This window comes from Antechinus flavipes, chromosome 4 (genome assembly GCF_016432865.1).
Source record: "Antechinus flavipes isolate AdamAnt ecotype Samford, QLD, Australia chromosome 4, AdamAnt_v2, whole genome shotgun sequence".
Taxonomy (NCBI): domain Eukaryota; kingdom Metazoa; phylum Chordata; class Mammalia; order Dasyuromorphia; family Dasyuridae; genus Antechinus; species Antechinus flavipes.
In genome coordinates, this window is record NC_067401.1 from 314,448,248 (window position 1) to 314,468,163 (window position 19,916).

General features: G+C 34.6%; 1 protein-coding gene across 15 annotated transcripts in view; it reads right to left on the minus strand.

Annotated features, from left to right (window-relative positions):
• The window catches only part of EPB41L2 (erythrocyte membrane protein band 4.1 like 2), a 292,918-nt gene that overhangs the window by 19,674 nt on the left and 253,328 nt on the right, over positions 1–19,916 (minus strand). For 8 of the 15 annotated variants that reach the window (XM_051997728.1, XM_051997739.1, XM_051997734.1 and 5 more), the window contains 5 exons: positions 18,703–18,756; positions 17,926–18,477; positions 15,707–15,829; positions 14,441–14,539; positions 13,035–13,115 (listed from right to left, as the gene is read on the minus strand). In XM_051997728.1, coding sequence (XP_051853688.1) covers positions 13,035–13,115; positions 14,441–14,539; positions 15,707–15,829; positions 17,926–18,477; positions 18,703–18,756 — 909 coding nt within the window. The remainder of the gene's footprint in view (positions 1–13,034; positions 13,116–14,440; positions 14,540–15,706; positions 15,830–17,925; positions 18,478–18,702; positions 18,757–19,916) is intronic. The other 7 variants (XM_051997740.1, XM_051997738.1, XM_051997737.1 and 4 more) reach the window with 3 other exon arrangements.

The following is a 19,916-nucleotide window of genomic DNA, read 5'->3' on the forward strand; positions in this document are numbered from 1 at the left end:
AAAGAGAGAGAGGGAAAGAGAGAAAGAAGGGGGGGGAGGGAGAGAAAGGGAGAGAGAGAGGGAGGGAGAGGGGACTGGATATATAAAGAGGGAACTTCCAAATAAAGAAACTTCATTTCTACCAATACAAATCAATGCCATTCCTGCATGTTATGGTCCTAAAAATTTGCCTGCAGTACTGAAATGCTTCCCATGCAATATGGATCAATAACAAGACTGAAAAATTATAAATGGAATATATATACTAGAAAATAAATTCATATTAGGGTCATTGTGAAGTACCTTGGGTGTCAGGCTTCAGGCATTGGTCACTTAAACCATGGGAATCTGTTTTTGAGCTGAGGAGAATAACGATAACATATAACTCCTCCCCCTCTAATATGTTATTTTGAAGAGTTAGTGATTTTCTTGGAAAAAAAATAGGCTACATGATGGATGCATAAATTGCAGGTGATATGTTATCTAATCAGTCAGCAAGTGTCTATTAAGGATTGATTTATTTATTTAGATTTTTTTTGGGTGGGGGTGGGACTAGATAGAAGAGGCTATTTTTTATCTCAATTGCTACCTAGCCATAATCAATGAATGAGTGCAGCCTCAGTCAAATAACGACATGTTGATGACCTTAGCTTAAAAAGGCCAAGGTCTCCCATTGTATCCAGGGCTATTTCCAGTCATCCTGATCTGTATCTTGCCACTGGATCCAGAGAGCTCTGAAGGGGAAAGTGAGTCTGGTGACCTTGCATAGCCCTCCCTCATTTAACTTCAATTCAATTGCATATCTGAGCATCACTTCCCTGATGTCATAGTCCTCTTCCAGAATAAAGAACAAACAACATGAATATAAATACACAGACATGCCAAAGTATTAATTGAAGCACTTTTTTCAGTAGCAAAAAAAATAAAAAATAAAAAAATAAAAAAATAATTAGACAAAGTAGGTTTCTCTCTATTGGCGAAAGGCCAATCAAAACAGTAGTAAAAGAAAATAATGTTAATTTGCTATGCCATAAGAAATAATGAATATAAGGATTTCTGACAAATAATAAAAAGATCTAAATGAATTGATAGAGAGTGAAAAAAAAAAAAAAAAAGGAAGCAGAACCAAGAGAACCATATATAAAATGAGTATGGTGAGTAAATGAAAACTAAATAGGCAGCTGAATTTAGATTGACTGTAATAACTAATCTTGGTCCTAGAAAACAATTATATCCATACCACTACTCTCCCTTGGTAGGGAATAGATGTAAGTATCTGGATAATAGGATTATAGTTAGAATAAGAAAGATAATCTGAGCCCAACCCCTTTATTTTTACAGAGGAGGGAACTAATTTAATTTTTGTCCAAAGTGACATGGATGGTAAATATCAGAGATCTGATATGAACCCAAGACTTTAGTCTCTAGAGCTTATTTTACACTAGACTACCTTTCATGCTATATATGCTATCAAAAAGCAATGGGTTTTCTATGTTTTATTAATTGTTTTTCTTTATAACAAGGAAGATTTTATTAGGGGTGAAAGTGGTACAGGCATATTGGGAAAAAACTATGATTATTTTTTAAAGTATTAATAAGCACTTTTTTTTTTTTTTTTTTTTTTTTTAAAAAGATGGGCGGCTGAGTTTCACTGTAGAGTGCTGCCACAATTCTCTAAAAGAGAAAGGTTCATTCCCTTGTGTGCATATAGAACAGGGAAAGAATGGATTATGGCGCCCCCTAGTGACAATATCAGGCAACATTTCTTGTTTAACTAAAGTCCAAGTAAAATTCTTTATTTACATTTGTTCCCCTGCTTACCTCCCCCAGCCCATCACTATTCTCCATTCTCTTTATTGCAGAAATATAGAAAAAGCACAGAGAGGCAGTTTATCAGGATAGAATTAACAGAAGGGATGAGTAAGAAATTACTTAGTGATTTCTTTTATATGAAAGAAAGAAAAACTGAAAACCAGAAGGGACTAAAATCTGACTCTCCTCCTTCCCAGGCAGCTAACTTTTCAGTCTGCCATTCTAAGAAAATGCTGAGTAGTAAAAGCGTTCTTTAGCCTCACATATAAAAAGCATGCAATCTTTGCAGACAGGGGCAAGTTCTGCCTTTGATCCATATTGCACGTGAGAAACTCTGGGTAATATCTCAGTATGAAAGGCAAAATTTTGGACCATAAGATGCAGGAATGGCCTTGATGTGTATTGGCAAAAATGAAGTCTCTTATCTAGAAGTTCCCTCTTTATAAATCTGGTTCCTTTCTCCCTCTCTTAGTCAAACTAAAAGATTCTCTATTCCCCAAACACTACAAACACACACACAGACACACACACACACAGACATAGACACAGACACAGACACACACAGACACACACACATAGATTTTTGGCATGAGAAGTACAAAAAGTATTGGTTTTGGAAATCTTATGGTAAAAGTTAAAATTACCTAAGAGAAAAATTCATGATTTTTAAAAATTATTTTTACAGATGGAAAGAAATCCAACCTAGAATGGATTATAGTATCTTATTAGGAAAACATGGATCCAAAATGTAACACTAGTCCAATACCATATGTTGTTACTTCAATAAGTCTACTGGCATCTGGTTAATGCCCCCTAAAATTAGTTTTTACACAATGATTTTGAGTTGTGAGTTATTCTGTGCAAAGAGTATTACCAATAAAAAACAAGAGTTGGAAAATCTTGACTGAGAATAGGGAAGAAGCTTAAGCATACTAAAATTTTAGTGCTATCAGCAGAAAGTGGAAAGTTAGGAGGGGGATGGGGTTTAGAAAGGAACATAAAAATAACAATATGTTAAAAAAAAAACTGTGTGTGTGTGTGTGTGTGTGTGTGTGTGTGTGTATGTATGTAAGAGGGAAAAAAGTAAGAATAAAAGTAATTACAAAGTGTCAAGTATTACCTTGTTTCTTTTATTTTAAATTGTATCTTAGGCCTCACATAACCAAAGCATTACTATATAAACTTTTCTATTTCAAAGATTTTGAGATACTGTATAAGCACTGTGTGTGTTTCTTGCTCTTTTCAGGATCAAAGACCTTCTTTAGGTAGTCTAAAACCTATGGTTTTCAGAATATTTGTATCCTATATTCATAATTGAAGAATACCCTAAATTTGAGCTGGAAGTTAGTCAAAATAATGCATATTTTTTTCTATTCAAGTTCATGAACTCTACTGACATGTGCCCACAGATCAGTGGGGATGGGCGTGAGGGTGGGTTTGTGGATCCTGGATTATGAACAGATCTAAAACAAACCTTTCATTTTACTAATAAAGAAACCAAGACCTGTAAATCAGTTCCATGATAATTGCTTTCTATATAGTGGGTATATGATGAATGTTGGTTGAAGTGAAATTTTACAGTACTTTGGCAGATACATCCAACAATTTATCTTATAACTATAAACGCTTTTCATGGGGCTCAGGAGTAGGGGGCCTAAGAAAGTTGGTGTCTAGCTGTCCAGCTGTTGTTTGATACAGAAGTAGCTTTGTTATACTACTTAGACTAACATAATACAGAAGGTACCACTAGTCCTTAAAGTACATTACAACTTGTATTCATTTGGTGAGCATCTAGCACGAAAAATATGCCTAGTACATTATGGAACATGATGTACGGCAAAGTAAATTTTGTTTGGCGGAAAGTTACTTAGGCATTGAAATTTTGCTTCCTTTGTCTGGGCATCCAGGGAGATATGAAACCACAGGCTACCATAATAATTTTCCTTTCATAAAACCAGCATTTTAGAATTGTATTCTATAAAAATGTGGATTTGTTGTCATCCTAATTGAAAATTTTGAGGAAGGATGGTCAGTCAACAAACATTTATTAAATATTACATATTTGTGAGACATTACATATGTGAGGTTTTGGGGATACAAATAAAAAGGTAAAAAGTAAAAAGGTAAAAGGGGCAGTTAGATGGTGTGCTAGTCCTGGAATCAGGAGGCCCTGAGTTCAAATTCAACCTCAAACATTTCACTTACCCTAGTGCCCAGGTAAGTCACTTAGCCCTAACTGCCTTGCAAAACAAAACCAACAAAAAATAAAGGTAAAAATAGTCCCTACCCTCAAGAAGTTTACAGTGTAATGGGAGAAACTTTAGATTCGAAACTGGAGATAATAAGGGCTTTAAGAAGATAATAATTGAACTTTTTTTAATTAAAGCTTTTTATTTTTCAAAACATATGCATGGATAATTCTGTAACATTAGCCCTTGCAAAACCTTGTATTCCAGTTTCCCCATTTCTTCCACTCCCCTTCACTACATGGCAAATAATCCAATATATGTTAAACATGATAGAAATATATGTTAAATCCAATATATGCATACATATTTATACAATTATCTTGCTGCACAAGAAAAATCAAATCAAACCACAAAAAATGAAAAAAATAAAATGCAAGCAAACAACAAAAAGAGTGAGAATGCTATACTGTGAACTACACTCAGTTCCTGTAGTCCTCTCTCTGAGTGTAGATGGCTTTCTTCAACATAAGACCATTGGAACTGGTCTGAATTAGCTCACTGTTGAAAATAGCCATGTCCATCAGAACTGATCATCATATAATATTGCTATTGTTGAGTACAATGATCTCTTGGTTCTGCTCATTTCACTTAGCATAAATTCGTGTAAGTCTCTCCAGGCCTCTCTAAAATCATCCTGCTGGTCATTTCTTACAGAGCAATAATATTCCATAACATTCATATACCACAATTTATTCACCCATTCTCTAATTGATGGACATTCACTCAGTTTCCAGTTTCTTGCCACTATAAAAATGGTTGCCACAAACATTTTTGCACATACAGGCTCCTTTCCCTCTTTTAATCTCTCTTTGGGATATAAGCCCAGTAGAAACACTGCTGGATGAAAGGATATTCACAGTTTTGATAGCCCTTTGGGCATAATTCCAAATTGCTATCCAGAATGGTTGGACCCATCCACAACTCCACCAATAATGTATCAGTGTCCCAATTTTCCCACATCCCCTCTAATATTCTTCATTATCTTTTCCTGTCATCTTAGCCAATTTGAGAGGTGTATAGTGGTATCTCAGAGTTATCTTAATTTGCATTTCTCTAATCAATGCATATTTCATATGACTAGAGATGGTTTCAATTTCTTCATCTGAAAACTGTCTGGTTCATATCTTTTGACCATTTATCAATGAAGAATGGCTTGAATTTTTATAAATTTGGGTCAATTTTCTATATATTTTAGAAATGAGACCTTTATCAAAACCCTTGAATGTAAAATGTTTCCCCAGTTTATTGCTTCCCTTCTAATATTGTCTGCATTAGTTTTGTTTGTACAAAAACTTTTTAACTTAATATAATCAAAATTATCTATTTTGTGATCACTAATGATCTCCTGTTCTTATTTGGTTACAAATTTCTTCTTCCTCCACAGATCTGAAAGGTAAACTATCCTATGTTCTAATTTGTTTATAATATCATTCTTTATGTTTTGATCATGAACCCATTTCAACCTTATATATTGATATACAGTGTTAGGTATGGGTCAATGCCTAATTTCTGCCATACTAGTTTCCAATTTTCCCAACAGTTTTTGTCAAATGGTAAGTTCTTATTCAAAAAGCTGGGGTCTTTGGGTTTGTTAAACATTACATCGCTATAGTCATTGACTATTTTGTCCTGTGACACTAAACTATTCCACTGATCGACTACTCTCTTCGTTAGTCAAAACCAAATGGTTTTGATGACCACTACTTTATAAGTTTTAAATCTGGCACAGCTAAGCTACCTTCATTTGCATTTTTTCATTAATTTCCTTGAAATTCTTTACCTTTTGTTCTTCCAGATAAATTTTATTATTATTTTTTCTATGTCTGTAAAATAATTTCTTGGGAGTTTGATTGGTATAGCACTAAGTAGACTAATTTAGGTAGTGTTATCATTTTTATTATATTCACTTGGCCCATCCAAGAACACTTGATATTTTTCCAATTGCTTAGAACCGACTTTATTTGTGTGAAAAGTGTTTTGTAGTTTGCTCATATAGTTTCTGATTTTCCCTTAGCAGACAGTTTCTCAAATATTTTATACTTTCGATAGTTATTTTAAATGGAATTTTTCTTTATATCTCTTGCTGTTGGACTTTATTGGTGATATATAAAAATGTTGATGATTTATGTGCATTTATTTTGTATCCTGCAACTTTGCTAAAGTTGTGGATTTTTTCTAATACTTTTTTGTTGATTATCTAGGATTTTCTATGTATACATCAACTCATCTGCAAAGAATGATAATTTGGTTTTTTTCATAATTCAACTTTATTGAGTAGGAGATTATGTGGGCATATCTACACTTTGGGAAAATCAGTTTGGCAAGTAAGTTTAGAATAGATTGTAATAGATACTTAAGGGAGAGGGACCAATTAGAAATCTGTTATATTCATTCAGGAGAAAGACTATGAGAGTGAACATAGCAGTGGTTATGTCAGGAAAGAAAAGGAGATACTGGATATACTGAGTGAATAAGAATGAGGGGAAAGGGATGAAACCAACATTTCAAGCCCCAATAATTGGGAGGAAAAAAAACAAATTGAGTTTGGGATGTCAAAAGGCACTTAATTTGGATGTTAGATTATTTCCCACCAAGTTGCTGTGGAGAAAAGATCAACTATAGTGCTTATCTTCCCTGATTAAACTTTGAAATTTTAATACAGAACAAATGATGTGAGTTTCTGATATTTGGAACCAGGTAGTATAGTAGATAGAGTACCAGAACTGAAATCTGGAAAACCCCAGTACAAATTCAGCATGAAATTTACTGTGTGACTCTGAGCAAGACACTTAACTGTTTGCCTCCATTATTCATCCATAAAAATAAGCTAGAAAAGAAAATGGCAAACCATTCTGGTATCTTTATCAAGAAAACCTCAACTGAAGCCACAGTCAGACAGGACTAAAAAGACTTAACAATAACAATACTGAATGAATATAGAATCTGCTTCTTTATTATGCATCACAAAACAAATATAGATTGTGTTTGTTCATTAATGATGTCCCCTTAGGTTTTAGAAAAATCTGGGAAAGAGGTTTATGAGATTATTTGAGATACTACTTCATCTTCCCAACATCAGCAATGAAAAGAAAACTACTGTCCTCATTTAATTCTCAACAGCTTGGTCATTTAATTATGGCCTTCAAAAACAGACAAGCACAACAGAACATGAAATTAAATTTCCTTAAAAAGCCTAAGCTACATTATAATTAAAATGAAAATTAAATCAGTAGGGCTTAAGACTAAAAAAAACTGCAGGGAAGGCTAGTGAGTAGAAGGTATAGACGTATAGATTTTGGCTCAATTTAAGAAAATTGAAATCCTTAAGAAAGGATTTTAAAAAGTTTTTTTTTTAAATTGGACAGCTGTTGGAATCTTTACAAACTGCTAACTCATTAGAGTTGATAGATTATTGATCTGATCTTACAAGAAGATGTTTTGGGCCAGAACCTGAAACAAGGTACTTAGTAGAACTAATTAATACAAGACTTGTGTTCACACCTTTACTCATTGGAGTTCACAAGTATGGGAGTTTCACAAAGTAAATTTTGTAACTTTGTGAATTCACACCTCCCTTGAAGCTCTTAGGGCCAGAGAGCACTATGGGAGAAAACCCATAATCCCTCTCTCTCGTATTCCACAATTCCTCCCTCTTGTATAAAAGAAACAGACAGAGGATCTCGGTCAGATTTCAGCTGAATTACGCCAGAAGCCCTCTCTCTGAGGCAAGAGAGATTCATTGGAATATTTTCCACTTGGCTGGCTGGTAGAAGAGTTTTCAGAGGAAGAAGCTACAAGTCGAGAGTTCAGCAGAAGATTGAGAAGGCTCTCTCAGAGGCACAACCAGACCTCTGTGGTGGCTGGGCTCCTGTACTTCCCCCACTGAGACCAAGCTGGTCTGAAAGACTCTCCAGAAAGCTAGCCGAGCCCCAAGTGAAGGAGATAAGAGATTCATTCCATCTTTGTGCTGGCTGGAGGCTGAAGAAAGCAGAGGTAGAGGCTGAAGGACAGAACCTTTGGATTTGGAGACATTCAGAGAGAGCTCTTGGAACCAAGCAGAGAGAGAGGCCTCTCAATCAACCGGGCTATTTTGGAAGGAGAAAATAAATGTTTGCATTTTTACCAGCTGGCTGCATTTGGGGGTAATTATTGATCTGAACTGATACTAAGGCTGCCTCCAAGAAAACCTCCCCCAAGAAACCTGCTCTCTCCCCCAGAGAGAACTATTCTACTTATTTTAAAAGAAGAAGATCACCACAGACAGAAACTTAAAGCTGTCCAAAAAAGAAAAGGTATTGTCATTCTAAGTAAAATTGTCTCTGCCACCAAAGGTCGGATGATTGCTTTCTAAAATGAATTTGTCTATCAAAGGGGGTTGGATAGAAACTAGGTAGTGCAATAAAGTTCTGGGCTTGGAGTCAGGAGACGCAACTTCATGAGTTCAAAGCTGGCTTCAGATACTTTTACCTACATGATCCTGGACAAGTCACTTAACTCTGTTTTGCCTCAGTTTTCTTATCTATAAAATGAGTTGGAGAAAAAACTGGCAAAATACTCCAGCATCTCTATCAAGAAAACCCCAAATGAGGTTACAAAGAGTAGGACATAACTGGAAAAAAATGCCTGAACAACAAAAGAAATTGGACTAAAAGACTCTATAAGAAATATTGAGCATCTAGAATATCTTAGGTTCTTCTCACCTGTATATTCCTTTCCCCTTCCACAAAGAGAGTTATGTCATCATATACTAGTAGCAATATCCCTAATTAATGCCAATATTTCATTAAAGCAAATTCTAAATATTAAAGTTATTATCATATACTATTTAATACCTACATTTTAGATTTCTGCATATTTTGTTTTTGCTAAAATGTGTTACAAAATACTGATTCTAGATTAGAACTTTCATGTCAATACCAAAAAAGGCAAAAAAGAATACAGCTGAAATCATGTCTCAGTTAAAATTCCTGTGGGAAAGGAGCTATGTAAAAGATCTAAGGAGTTTGGTTGCAGGGGTAAAAAAAGAGGGTTGGCGGGAAATCAACTTCTGGGGAAGAAAAGAAGTCTCTAGTACTAATTCCTTCCCAGCCTTACTGCAGAAGCAACCCCAGAACTGGCCTATAGGGCTGGCAAAAATAAAGGGCAATCTGGCCCACTCTCATATGAAGATCAGAAGTAGAAGATCCTCACTCAAACTAACCTGAACTGATAGGTCATATAATCAGTTCCATACCTTTTTTAAGGACACACTGCCAAAATGGAAAGAAATGCTACTTTAGCTTTAAAAATATGTCTATGCTCAATGCTGCTTCCAGTTCTTCCCCCCACCCCACAACCCAGGCTCATTCAACCACATGGAATTTACTTTTCCTTCCCTCCACTTTAAAGAAACTGGCTCAGGCCCTAACTTGACTTCATTCTCCTTGATCTCATAGTGGTTGATAATGTGGATCATCACTCTACTTCCAGATACTCTGTGGTTCCTCCAGATATCACATTCCTAGTAATCTTCCTTCCTGATTAATTATCCTGTTTCCTCAGCTGGCTTCTCAGTGGCTAAAATCCCTGCAAAAGGAGGCAGTGAAGAGCTCCTAGATCAAATAAATCTGATCTTTTTAAATGGGAGGTGGCCATCTTTGCATTCTCCCAACATTCACTCTATAAAGATACAAATGTGCATCCTTCGTCAGAATTCAGGTAAACATGAATTCACATAGAATGGGTGGATAGAGATACTTGGCTTCAAATTCAAAATCTGCTCCTTACTACCTTTATCATCCTGGTAAAGTTGCCTCAACTCTCTAAACTTCAATTACTTCATTTTAGTAATCTGAGTTGGATTAAATGGTCGTTGTAGTCTTTTTATTTTTTAGTAAAGAACATTATTCTTTTTACTTTTTAGCTTTGTTTTGATCTTACTAATAAATATCAATCAATCAACACTTTTTTGGAGGCCAATGGGATTAAGTTGACTCTCTGAATATGAACTCAGGCAAAGTTCCTGATGGGAGTGTCAGTGCCCTATCCATTGTTTCACCTAGCTACCCTATCAATAAACATTAATTAAGGGCTTACTATGATCAGGGCACTGTGCTTCCTTCTTTGAATGAAGGATGCAATTTGTATTTTATATGAATTCTGTGTAACCTCAGTGTTTCAGCATAGTGCCTTAAGCATGGCAGGTATTTTAAAAAATATTTAATACAATAAAGTTGAATGATCTCAAAGTTTTAATGGATTCTCAGTTCAATATGAATTAGCACTGGGATGTGGTTGCTAAAAAAGTTAAGGCAATTCTGGACTATATTCAAAAGGACACAACTTCTAGGAATAGAGGTATTAATGCTATTGTATTATGACTTTATTACAGATCATCTACAGTATTATATTCATTTCTAGGAGTCATGGTTTATGAAGGACATTGATGGATGCAATCAGGTACAGAGAAAGTTGGCCAGAAGAGTAAAAGCTATTGAGTTCATATCACACAAGAATAAAAGAAGCTTCAAAAAGGATATTGTATCATATCTGTCTTCAAGGACCTGAAGGTCTATCATATGGGAAAATGAACTGAGCTTGTTTAATTGGTGGAACCAGGGGCAGTTGGAGAAGTTGAAAAGACAATTTAGGTTCAATGTTAGGAAAAATTTGTCAATAATTAGAGTATCAAAAAGTGGAAAAGGTTACCAATAAGAGTGTTGGTTTCTCCTTCCTTAAAGATCTTAGAGCAGAGAAGCTAGACAACCATTTCTTGGATATGTTTTATATATATATATATAAAACTACTATATATATATATATGTAGTAGGGATTCGAATTAGACAAGGTGATAACATCTCTTCCAGGCTTTAAATTCTGTGGATTTAAGGCCTAGCAGAGTTGTTAGCTCTAATGCTTAATGCATGTGTAACATTATGCATTATAGTTCTCTAGGTTTGTGTCCCACCCCTCTACTAGACTAAAAAGGTCATGAGGGCAATGATTTATGTTTTATTTGAATTCTGTACATAAACCTAATTGCTAAACATGGTGCTCTGATCAGAGTTGGCACTTATATATGTATTTGTTGTTGATGGTCTGTGCATTATCTGATATATTATACATATACTCATGCCTAGCCATCATTACAAATACATGCTTTCATAAACTCTGTCTTCTTATAATACTAAAAATACTAAAATCCCTTCCCTCTGAGATCAGATTCTAATCATTTAGAGCTGCTTAGCTCTGATTTGTATCAGATCCAAGCTGTACTACTATAAAGTAATAATAAAGTAATTACTGTAAAGTAATGTATTATTTTATTTTGCTGAAAAATTGCTCAGCCATCTCTGAATGTAGCAATTTTCTCACTTAACGGTATTTAATTTTTTCCAATTACACATATAGTTTTCAACATTCATTTTTACAAGATTTTGAGTTTTGAATTTTTTCTCTCTTTCCCTTCCCTTTCCAAGACAGAAAGCTAAATGTAACAAGTTAAAAATATACACATCCAATATTTATATCACCTAGGCAGCTGCTTTAAATGTTTCCAGTATACCAATTGTTGAAAACCATTCATGTGGCTACAAGTTAAAATAGAAATAATTTTTCCAGGCTCAATTTCGGGGTTTGTTGTAGTGGGGTCGAGTGGGGTCTATGACTTTATTTTCTTTTCTCTTTCTTTTCTTTCTTTCTTTCTTTCTTTTCTTTATTTCTTTCTTTCTTTTTTTTTTTTTTTTGCTAACTACATTTCCACTTTTCCTTCTAAACTAACAACAATAACAAAGTGCAGAAGTGATACATCTGATGATGGGAAATGCACAATTTGTCAGGAGGACAAAAATACCTTTAAAAACAAACTTTTTAAATAGTTGTGACTAAGTAACACACCAGTAGCTAATCTAATTTCACTCATTCATATCCATTTTTAGTTAGGATCATGAATAGGTTACCATTAATTCTTGTAGTACTGGTGACTTTCATCATTTTTGATATATTAATCATTGACCAACAAACAATGATCTTCCCAACCTACTGCAATCCAGTAATACTTTCCCATCAAAATAATGGAGCAAAATCGAATAGGGAGTTTTCAATCAACAATATTCATTTTATCTTAAAAGAAAAACAAATACAGCAATCTGAAGTAACCAAAAATATATTCTAGATTATTCTGGCTTCAAAAATACTGATGTTAATGGAGGGAAAAAAATTAACATACTCTTTGCTATACTTATTCAGTGCTAAACACTATTTTTATATAAAACTGAAATTCTAAGTAGCCTAATTAAGTAAAATGTGAGAATAAGCATTGGTCTATGTGCTTTTGATTCAAGGGAAAATTAGGAAAGACCTAACTAAAGGATTGTTGAATGAAGGTCTATGACTTTGCTTTCTTTTATTTTTCTTTTTTTTCCCTAACTACATTTCAATATAATTTTTCCTTAATAACCCTATGTATTTAACTCTATGTTTTTTTAAACATTGTTCTCAGGGGAATCCACAGGATTCACCAGACTGAGAAAGAGGGTAGGTTTCCCTGATGAAAGATAATAATCCATAGCTTAACAGAAGTCAGGCTATACACCTAAAATATGTTTCTATATTCTGCTTCATTTTTCAAAGTCATTTTATTTTGCTTTTCTTTTATATGTGTTTTGGGAAAGATGTCAAGACTATAATTGTTAGTTATATATTAATAGAGTCTGATAAATATTTGCTTCATAGAACAGGCTTCTAGCAGGGACTTATTTTTATCAGTCCTCTCAGAAGTTGAGGGGAAGGAAGTGACCATTAATCAATCAATCAATCAATCAATGAGCCATTATTTCATTATATGTGCTAGGCACTATGGTAAGCACAACAAATCCTTGATGAAATAAGAGTATTATTGCTGAGCATTTTTGAGTCAAAGATTTTCTGAGAATTGGTTATTGAAAAAATGGAACACAAGCAAATCTATATGACTACACATGTAAAATACAACTTCTACAAACCTATGAGACTCACCTGATCATGATCAATATCGGCATCTCCCGTGATGACAATTCGTTTCTCAATTCTTGTTTCAGACACTCCACCTTTTACTGTCTACAGGTTATAAGGGAAAATAAATTAGAATAATACCACTAAAATATAATTCTATTTAATCAAAGATATGAAAACAGGATCTAGTATATTATTAATGGGCAACAAAACCCTTAATGGGAGAATGCTAATGGTGAATTATGTTTGAAGTTATTAGAAACACTGTTGCGCCCCAAAGATGGAATAAGTTGCCAAGTAAAAAGGGTCTTAAAAAGGACTTCCTCAGAATTGTGTGAAGTTAGAATAAGCATATAAACTAGGATGCTCTTTTTGTTGTTGCTTTGTCTGCAAACTTTGGCTTGGTTTGAGATTTGATTTTAAAAAATTACTGGTAATGGGTGAGGGATTCAGAAAATTAGTCACTTTGGTTTTTAATCCAATTCACCTCTTAGATAATGTGTATTAATATATGGATGGACATGGGGCAAAGGGGAAAGGAAAGGGGAAAAGACATTCACAAGTGTCCACAGTCTTAGTAAGTTCACAAAATATGTCAGGGACTAGTCTCCAGAGATTTTGTTAATTTACTTACTTCAAAATAGTGTGTGATATATTATTACAGGCAAGAAAGCTCCATGTCACATAGTCCTTTCAAAGGCAAACAAATATTTAAGTGTCTTTAAACTCTGAGTCAGGTTTCTGAAACCACAAGAGGCAGCATTTTGAAAGGTCTCTGGTGCAAAAATCATCATCATATAGGATAACATGAGATTTTAAAGAGGGTTCTTTTTTAAAATGAAAGAGTCCTGGCAAATGTGCCTGAGGGACAAAAAAATGCCCAAGAATATTTTATAATCTTAAAAAACACTAGCATCACTGATATGGAAAAAAATAGGAAAAAAAAGAGTTGGAAAATAACACTAGGAAGAAATCTATATAGTAAATGGTTTTTACCAGATGAACAAAGTGATAGTTAAATCAAAATGACATGATCAAAAACACATTATTTAAAACATTTGTTTAGAACAATATTTTTAATTACCATCCTCCTTAAGATGTTCAGGAGACTAAGCCATACTTACAAAGTCTATGGTGCCACATTTTTATCTACATTATAAACAAATGTACTTTTTAGTATCTTCTTCCTCTTTCCCCTTCAAGATGGCTCTCTATGTGATATAGATGCATTTGATTTCAAAACTTTAATTCTTAGGTGATGAAAATGTGATCAGGGTGTTCTTACTTTTCTTAGCATTATCTCTTTGAAGTTATGTAGTGGGAGGGTGAAAAGAAGAAGTAAAGCCCCAAAAGGGTATAGAGAAGAAGTAAAGAACAAAAGTAATTATTATAAAAGGACTATCTTTTAAGATTCATTTTACTTGCATTACCTTTGTGATGTGTGTGGTTGTAGTTGTAGACACAGATTCAGAAGTGATAGTTTGTGCAGTCAATAATGTGCCCGCATCACCACCAGCACCACCATCAATCTTTAGAGAGTTTTGAGAAAAAATAAAAAGTAAAATTTAACTTTAAGCATTACTCAAGAAAAAGAACCTTCCCCACCAAACAAATAGCTCTGATTAATTTTTTGTTGCAAACATAGGGAGTCTATGGAAATAAATGTTTTTGCATACACATTTGTGTTGGGTAAGGCACTGGCTAGATATGGTAAAAGCCAGTTTTATTAAATAAAACTGTAGGAAATGAAGAAAAGGGCAAAGTGGAAGATGATCAGTTAAAGAACCTAGAGGTAAAAGAACAAAAAAGTGAGATGGTTTTGAAGGATTGAGGAAAAAACAATCAATACCGGGGAAAAGAATAAAAGGCTGAAAGGGTTAAAATCCTTTATGAATGAAATGGTAGAATGGAGAAACACATTGTGCCAAAATAAACTCTTTTCATGAGGGCTCTTAAGAAAAGAAACTCTTTGTATTAGTCTCCCCCCTCTCTCTACCCAAACAAAAATAACTCCTAAAATCTTGGCCTGCTTTTGTGTGTAGTTAATATTAAATATATGCTTAGAATGGCATTTTGAAAACTAATATACTCAAGACACCATATATACCAAACAATGCACAAAAATATAACTGATCACTCATAATAATTAACTATCTCAGAAATTTAAGATTTCTTATAGGGTTAAACAAACAGTTGTTTTACATGCTTCAAATAGTGATATTCTGAAATACTGAATGCTTCTTGTAAATTTGGTATCTCTGGGGGGAGGCCATGTTTACACTAATTTCTGATATTTTCATGAATACTGCCTGAAGAAAAACCACATACTTTTCAAATTATATGTGTATATGGTAATGTTTCATATTACAGAAAGTCTTCTGTACTCTAGCACCAGATTTAATTGGGAAAGGTTTAAAAATAAATAAAAATAAAATAAAATGTTAAATTAAAATGAAATATTAAATTTGTGATTTCCCAAGTCAGAATTGGCCCACAGTGATGCATTTCTATTTGAGTCAGACACCAATGACACGTCACATCTAGATGCCTCATCAAGAGAAAGATGCTAAAAGATAGTCTCAACAGGGATATGTAAACCATCAGAAAAGGCAGAGAAAAATAAAACAAAATAAAGTATAAGAAATTAAAATATTATCTTCTTCATGCATGTCCCCCAAATTGTATTGCTTTTTTACCTGTGGAGATTCATAAGTGATGGTTTTGGTCTCTGTCTGGACAATTGGGACTTCCTTGGTAGATATTTCTGTTCTTTGTGAAGCATCAGAAATAGTTACCATCTCTGTTTTTACCACTGGTGGCTGAAGTGGAAAAGGAAAGAAATAATAAATTCTAAAGTAATTAGGTAAAGCTATTTAGTGGAGTCACCAAAATAATCATAAGAAACACACACATGCATTCACACATAAGAGAAAAAAGAAATCAGCAGGGAGATCATTTAAGCAAATCATCTTTCCCAATACAGCAAGAAACACAATAGGAATGAGGAAGAGGAAAAAAACAAACAAACAAGTGGTTTGACATTTCTCATCTAATCTACTATACTGAGAACACATTTTCTCACTCAGATTGATGTCAAACCTACCACACCTTGATTCACCCCTCAGGTTTAATCAAGTAATAGCAGAATGCAAGAACCTATGCAGAATGAAATCCACAATAATTCACTATGGTTCTATAAGCTGACCACTTTTTAGAAGTCAATATGGCAGACGACAAAGATTTCACTGCTTGTATCACAGTTTGCATAAAGGTGCATTCACGTGCAGATGGTGTGGAGGCTCAGGTGGATTTATGTTTGCTTTCTCCCCAAATTCTTCTTATTCCCATATACAAAGGGTACAGTGAGGAAAATGTTGCTTTCTTGAGAATTAGTCACAGAGTCCTTTGTTTAAAGAAAAAAAAAAAAGCTATGTTTTCTCAACATCAGAACAATTACATTTTAAATGGGATCAGAAGAAAGCTACTATATCCATTTGGCATTAGGCGTAGCTAGAATTCTTCCCCAGAGCGCTTTAAAATGGTCCCATGAGTTGACATAATTTAAGCATGTGTTGGACTCAGTTCTGGATCTGTAGTGCCAATATATCCTTGAAAATAAATTAAAACAGCAGCACTATTAATTCTTGGAAATCACATTCCCAAAGAACTATCTGTGTTTGTTTAAATGTTAACAACTACATATTGAAAGAACAATAATAATGATGATGATGTCACAAAATAAAATCGTAGGCTCTCAAAATGCATGTTCATGAGATAGAGCATAGCCAAAAAAAAAAAAAAAAAAAAAAAGGAAATAGCACATAAATGCTCATTAAGGATTAAAAATTATATCCCCTAACAAAAGGAAGCTATGTTTATAAATATTTAAGAAAAAAAATCCAAGCATCTTGTTAACTCAATTCTGGATGTGGAGATGGACAGCCTGTATAATCAATATTCCCCTCTAACCACAAAACAATTTGGACCAACCAAAAGCAGGATTATTAGAAGTCCAGGAAGTTGATGGTAATGGGGGATAAAAGACAAAGGCACAGAGCTGCTAAGGATTATACATAAAACATTTAATCTTGCTGCAATTAATCCAGAATTGCTGGTATAACAGAATTAAGGGTGAGGAGGGATTCTCTGATTTAACAGGCTCTCAGGTTGCTCTGAGGGCTGGAAAGAGGTTCTTAAACAAACCACACAATCCATAGAACCTTAAAAAGGCAAACACCATGATGACATCCCAAAACAATGCTTTGAAACTACTAGGAGAGACTACCAGAGTATTGTAGTAATAGGAGCTGCTGCCCTCTTTAAAATTATTTCCCTTGAATAATCTCTCACTGGTTCCACTCAACTGAAAATGCTGTAGTTATCTGGGAGACAAAAGAGATAGATCTTACACTGAACTGAAAACTGTGAGAAGGTTTAGTTGTAAAGGCCAAACCCAACAAGAGCAGGAAAACAACCACTCACTCTTTGAACCACATTTCTCCACATTCAAACAAAGAGCAATTTTCTTGTAGAACCAATAAAAAGAGGGCATTTAGTGTCAAGAATTGGCAGAGACTAAAGACAAGACATATTTGGAAATATTTAGAACATGCAAAGAAAAATTTAAATGTGAAAGAGGAAGAGAAAAAAATAAAGGGCATAATATGATGGCTGTTGCAAAGTTTGCCCTACCAGATGATCCAGTTGCAGCAAAGAAGCTAGAAACCATGAATTAAGTTGGTAGAAATTCCCTGCTCATCAGTGATTTCTCCCTTCCAATAGAGAGAGAGAAGGATCTGAATCTTGCTGAAATCCCTGAATAAGAACTGGGAGGACAGGAGGAAGAAGAAAGGTAGATGTTTTCGACTTGGTAAATAGCTCTATAATTTATCTCCCATTTGGCACTCCCATTTACCTCTGAACAACAAATTATTTCTGGCAAAACATCAATGTCAACATGAGACACCTCTCCGTTTACTTTGTGCTGTTCTTCCTCAGTTTCTTCTCTTATGTCTTGCTTATCTCCTTCTTTTAAACTCTTCTCTCCAGAGCTCTTTTGAGAAACTACATTTTCCTGGACTGTTTCTACTGTGATTTGCTTTACTGAGCTGGCTTCTGGCACTGCTTCCACACACTGTACTACCTTTGATGCTTGCTCTTCCTTCTCCTCCTCCACCTCTTCCTCGTTTTCCTCCTGCTCTTCCCGGATGGTCCCCTCAGTCACCCGGTGGTGGGGTCGGTATTCTCCCACATCTTCTTCCTCACTTTCACTGCTGCTACTGCTGTTCTCCGAAGACAGGGAGGGGGAGTCCTTGTGTGTCAGAGGCTCCACCTTACGAGTCTCCCCAGAATCACTCCCAGGTGGTACTTTGTCTCTACCATTCACGCCTTCTGTGATTACTCTCTCTTCTTTCCCAACCTCTGCCTGCTTCTTCACCTCCACTACATTCAGAGTCTCATGTGAACTCTGTACAAAAAAATGGATGAGGAAAAACACAAAATATATGAATAAACCAAAAAAAAAAAAAAAGAGAGAGAGAGAGATGAAAACAAAAATCAACTGACGGCAGGTTCATGTCATGAAGAAAAACAAGGATGATTGTGATGGGCTGACTGAAAGGGAAGAGGGCAAAAATGTGAGGGTGATCAGACATGGCAGGCAATGAAAATTAACATGGAAAAATGGGAGAACCTTAACAGCATCGTTGGCTCCAGAACAAGGCCCTTCTGCTGTGGGAGCACGTTTCTGTGGAACAAAAAGCAACCAAGGACACAAGATCAATAATGCTTTACCTCAACACCCACCAAAACAAATATGATAACAAAGGCAGAATAGAAACAATACCTTCAGAAACCCTTTGCTCGTATCACACAAAGCGCAATCCATATAAGCACTAGAAGCCTAAAAAACCTAATTCACTAGCCATCCCCACCCATAATAAATAAATAAATAAAAACAAAGCCAGGCAAAGACCCTTTCAACCTTATAGGAACATCTCTTCACTTCTAACATCTTAAGTTGAAGCGTTAACATTAAATCCTACTAAAGCCTTGTAGGCTTTGTGAAGAGTATTAGCTTCACAATTTCCCTAAACTATTCTAGAAACATCATGTTGTATTTTCTCAGGCCTAAAGAATCCTGACCTAAATTAATGTAAAGTTAAAGAAATGCTATCTTATTTGAAGAAATGACTTATACTGATTTGGTTTTAGCTAAATCCACTAATATTTGAAAGGGGGGGGTGTATTAAATTCCATATCTGATGATTAATTCATACAGGCTTCACTAGAGAAGAAAAGGAACCCTAGAAGGTTTAGGCTAAACAATAATGTTCTAATGCAGGTACTACTTACATTAAAATAAAACATATTTTAGTGTTTCTGATGTGCCCCCCAATAGCTTTAAAGACAATAATCTTTAATTACAATTAGCCCTAAGTAGATAGTAATCAAGATATCTAATAGGTGCTTTAGAAAAAAAATAATAAAACTTGATTTACTTCACTATTGTAATCATTAAAATATGACATATAAAAGGCATAAAAGGTTGTTTTATTTTGAGGATCTTTTTCCTGAAGAGTTTTCATTCTTTTAAAAACCTAATGAAAAGGTAACTTGTTCACTTAGTGGGATGGGGGCTACAGTTTCATTTCTCAAGGCAAGGAAATTTATATTAAGAGGAAGAGATGTTGCTATGATACAGGTAAAGGGAATACTATTATTGGAAGATGCTTTGTTTTCCCAAACACCTGTCAAGGGGAAGAAAACATACACTAGACCCAAATACCCAATCCTCTGCCTGCTTCCTTTTTTTCATGTATTATAGCTATTAATACTATTTTTCCTAACTGGAATATATTCCATTAATAAAAACCCTCTTCCCCAGCTAGTGAATCTTCAAAAATC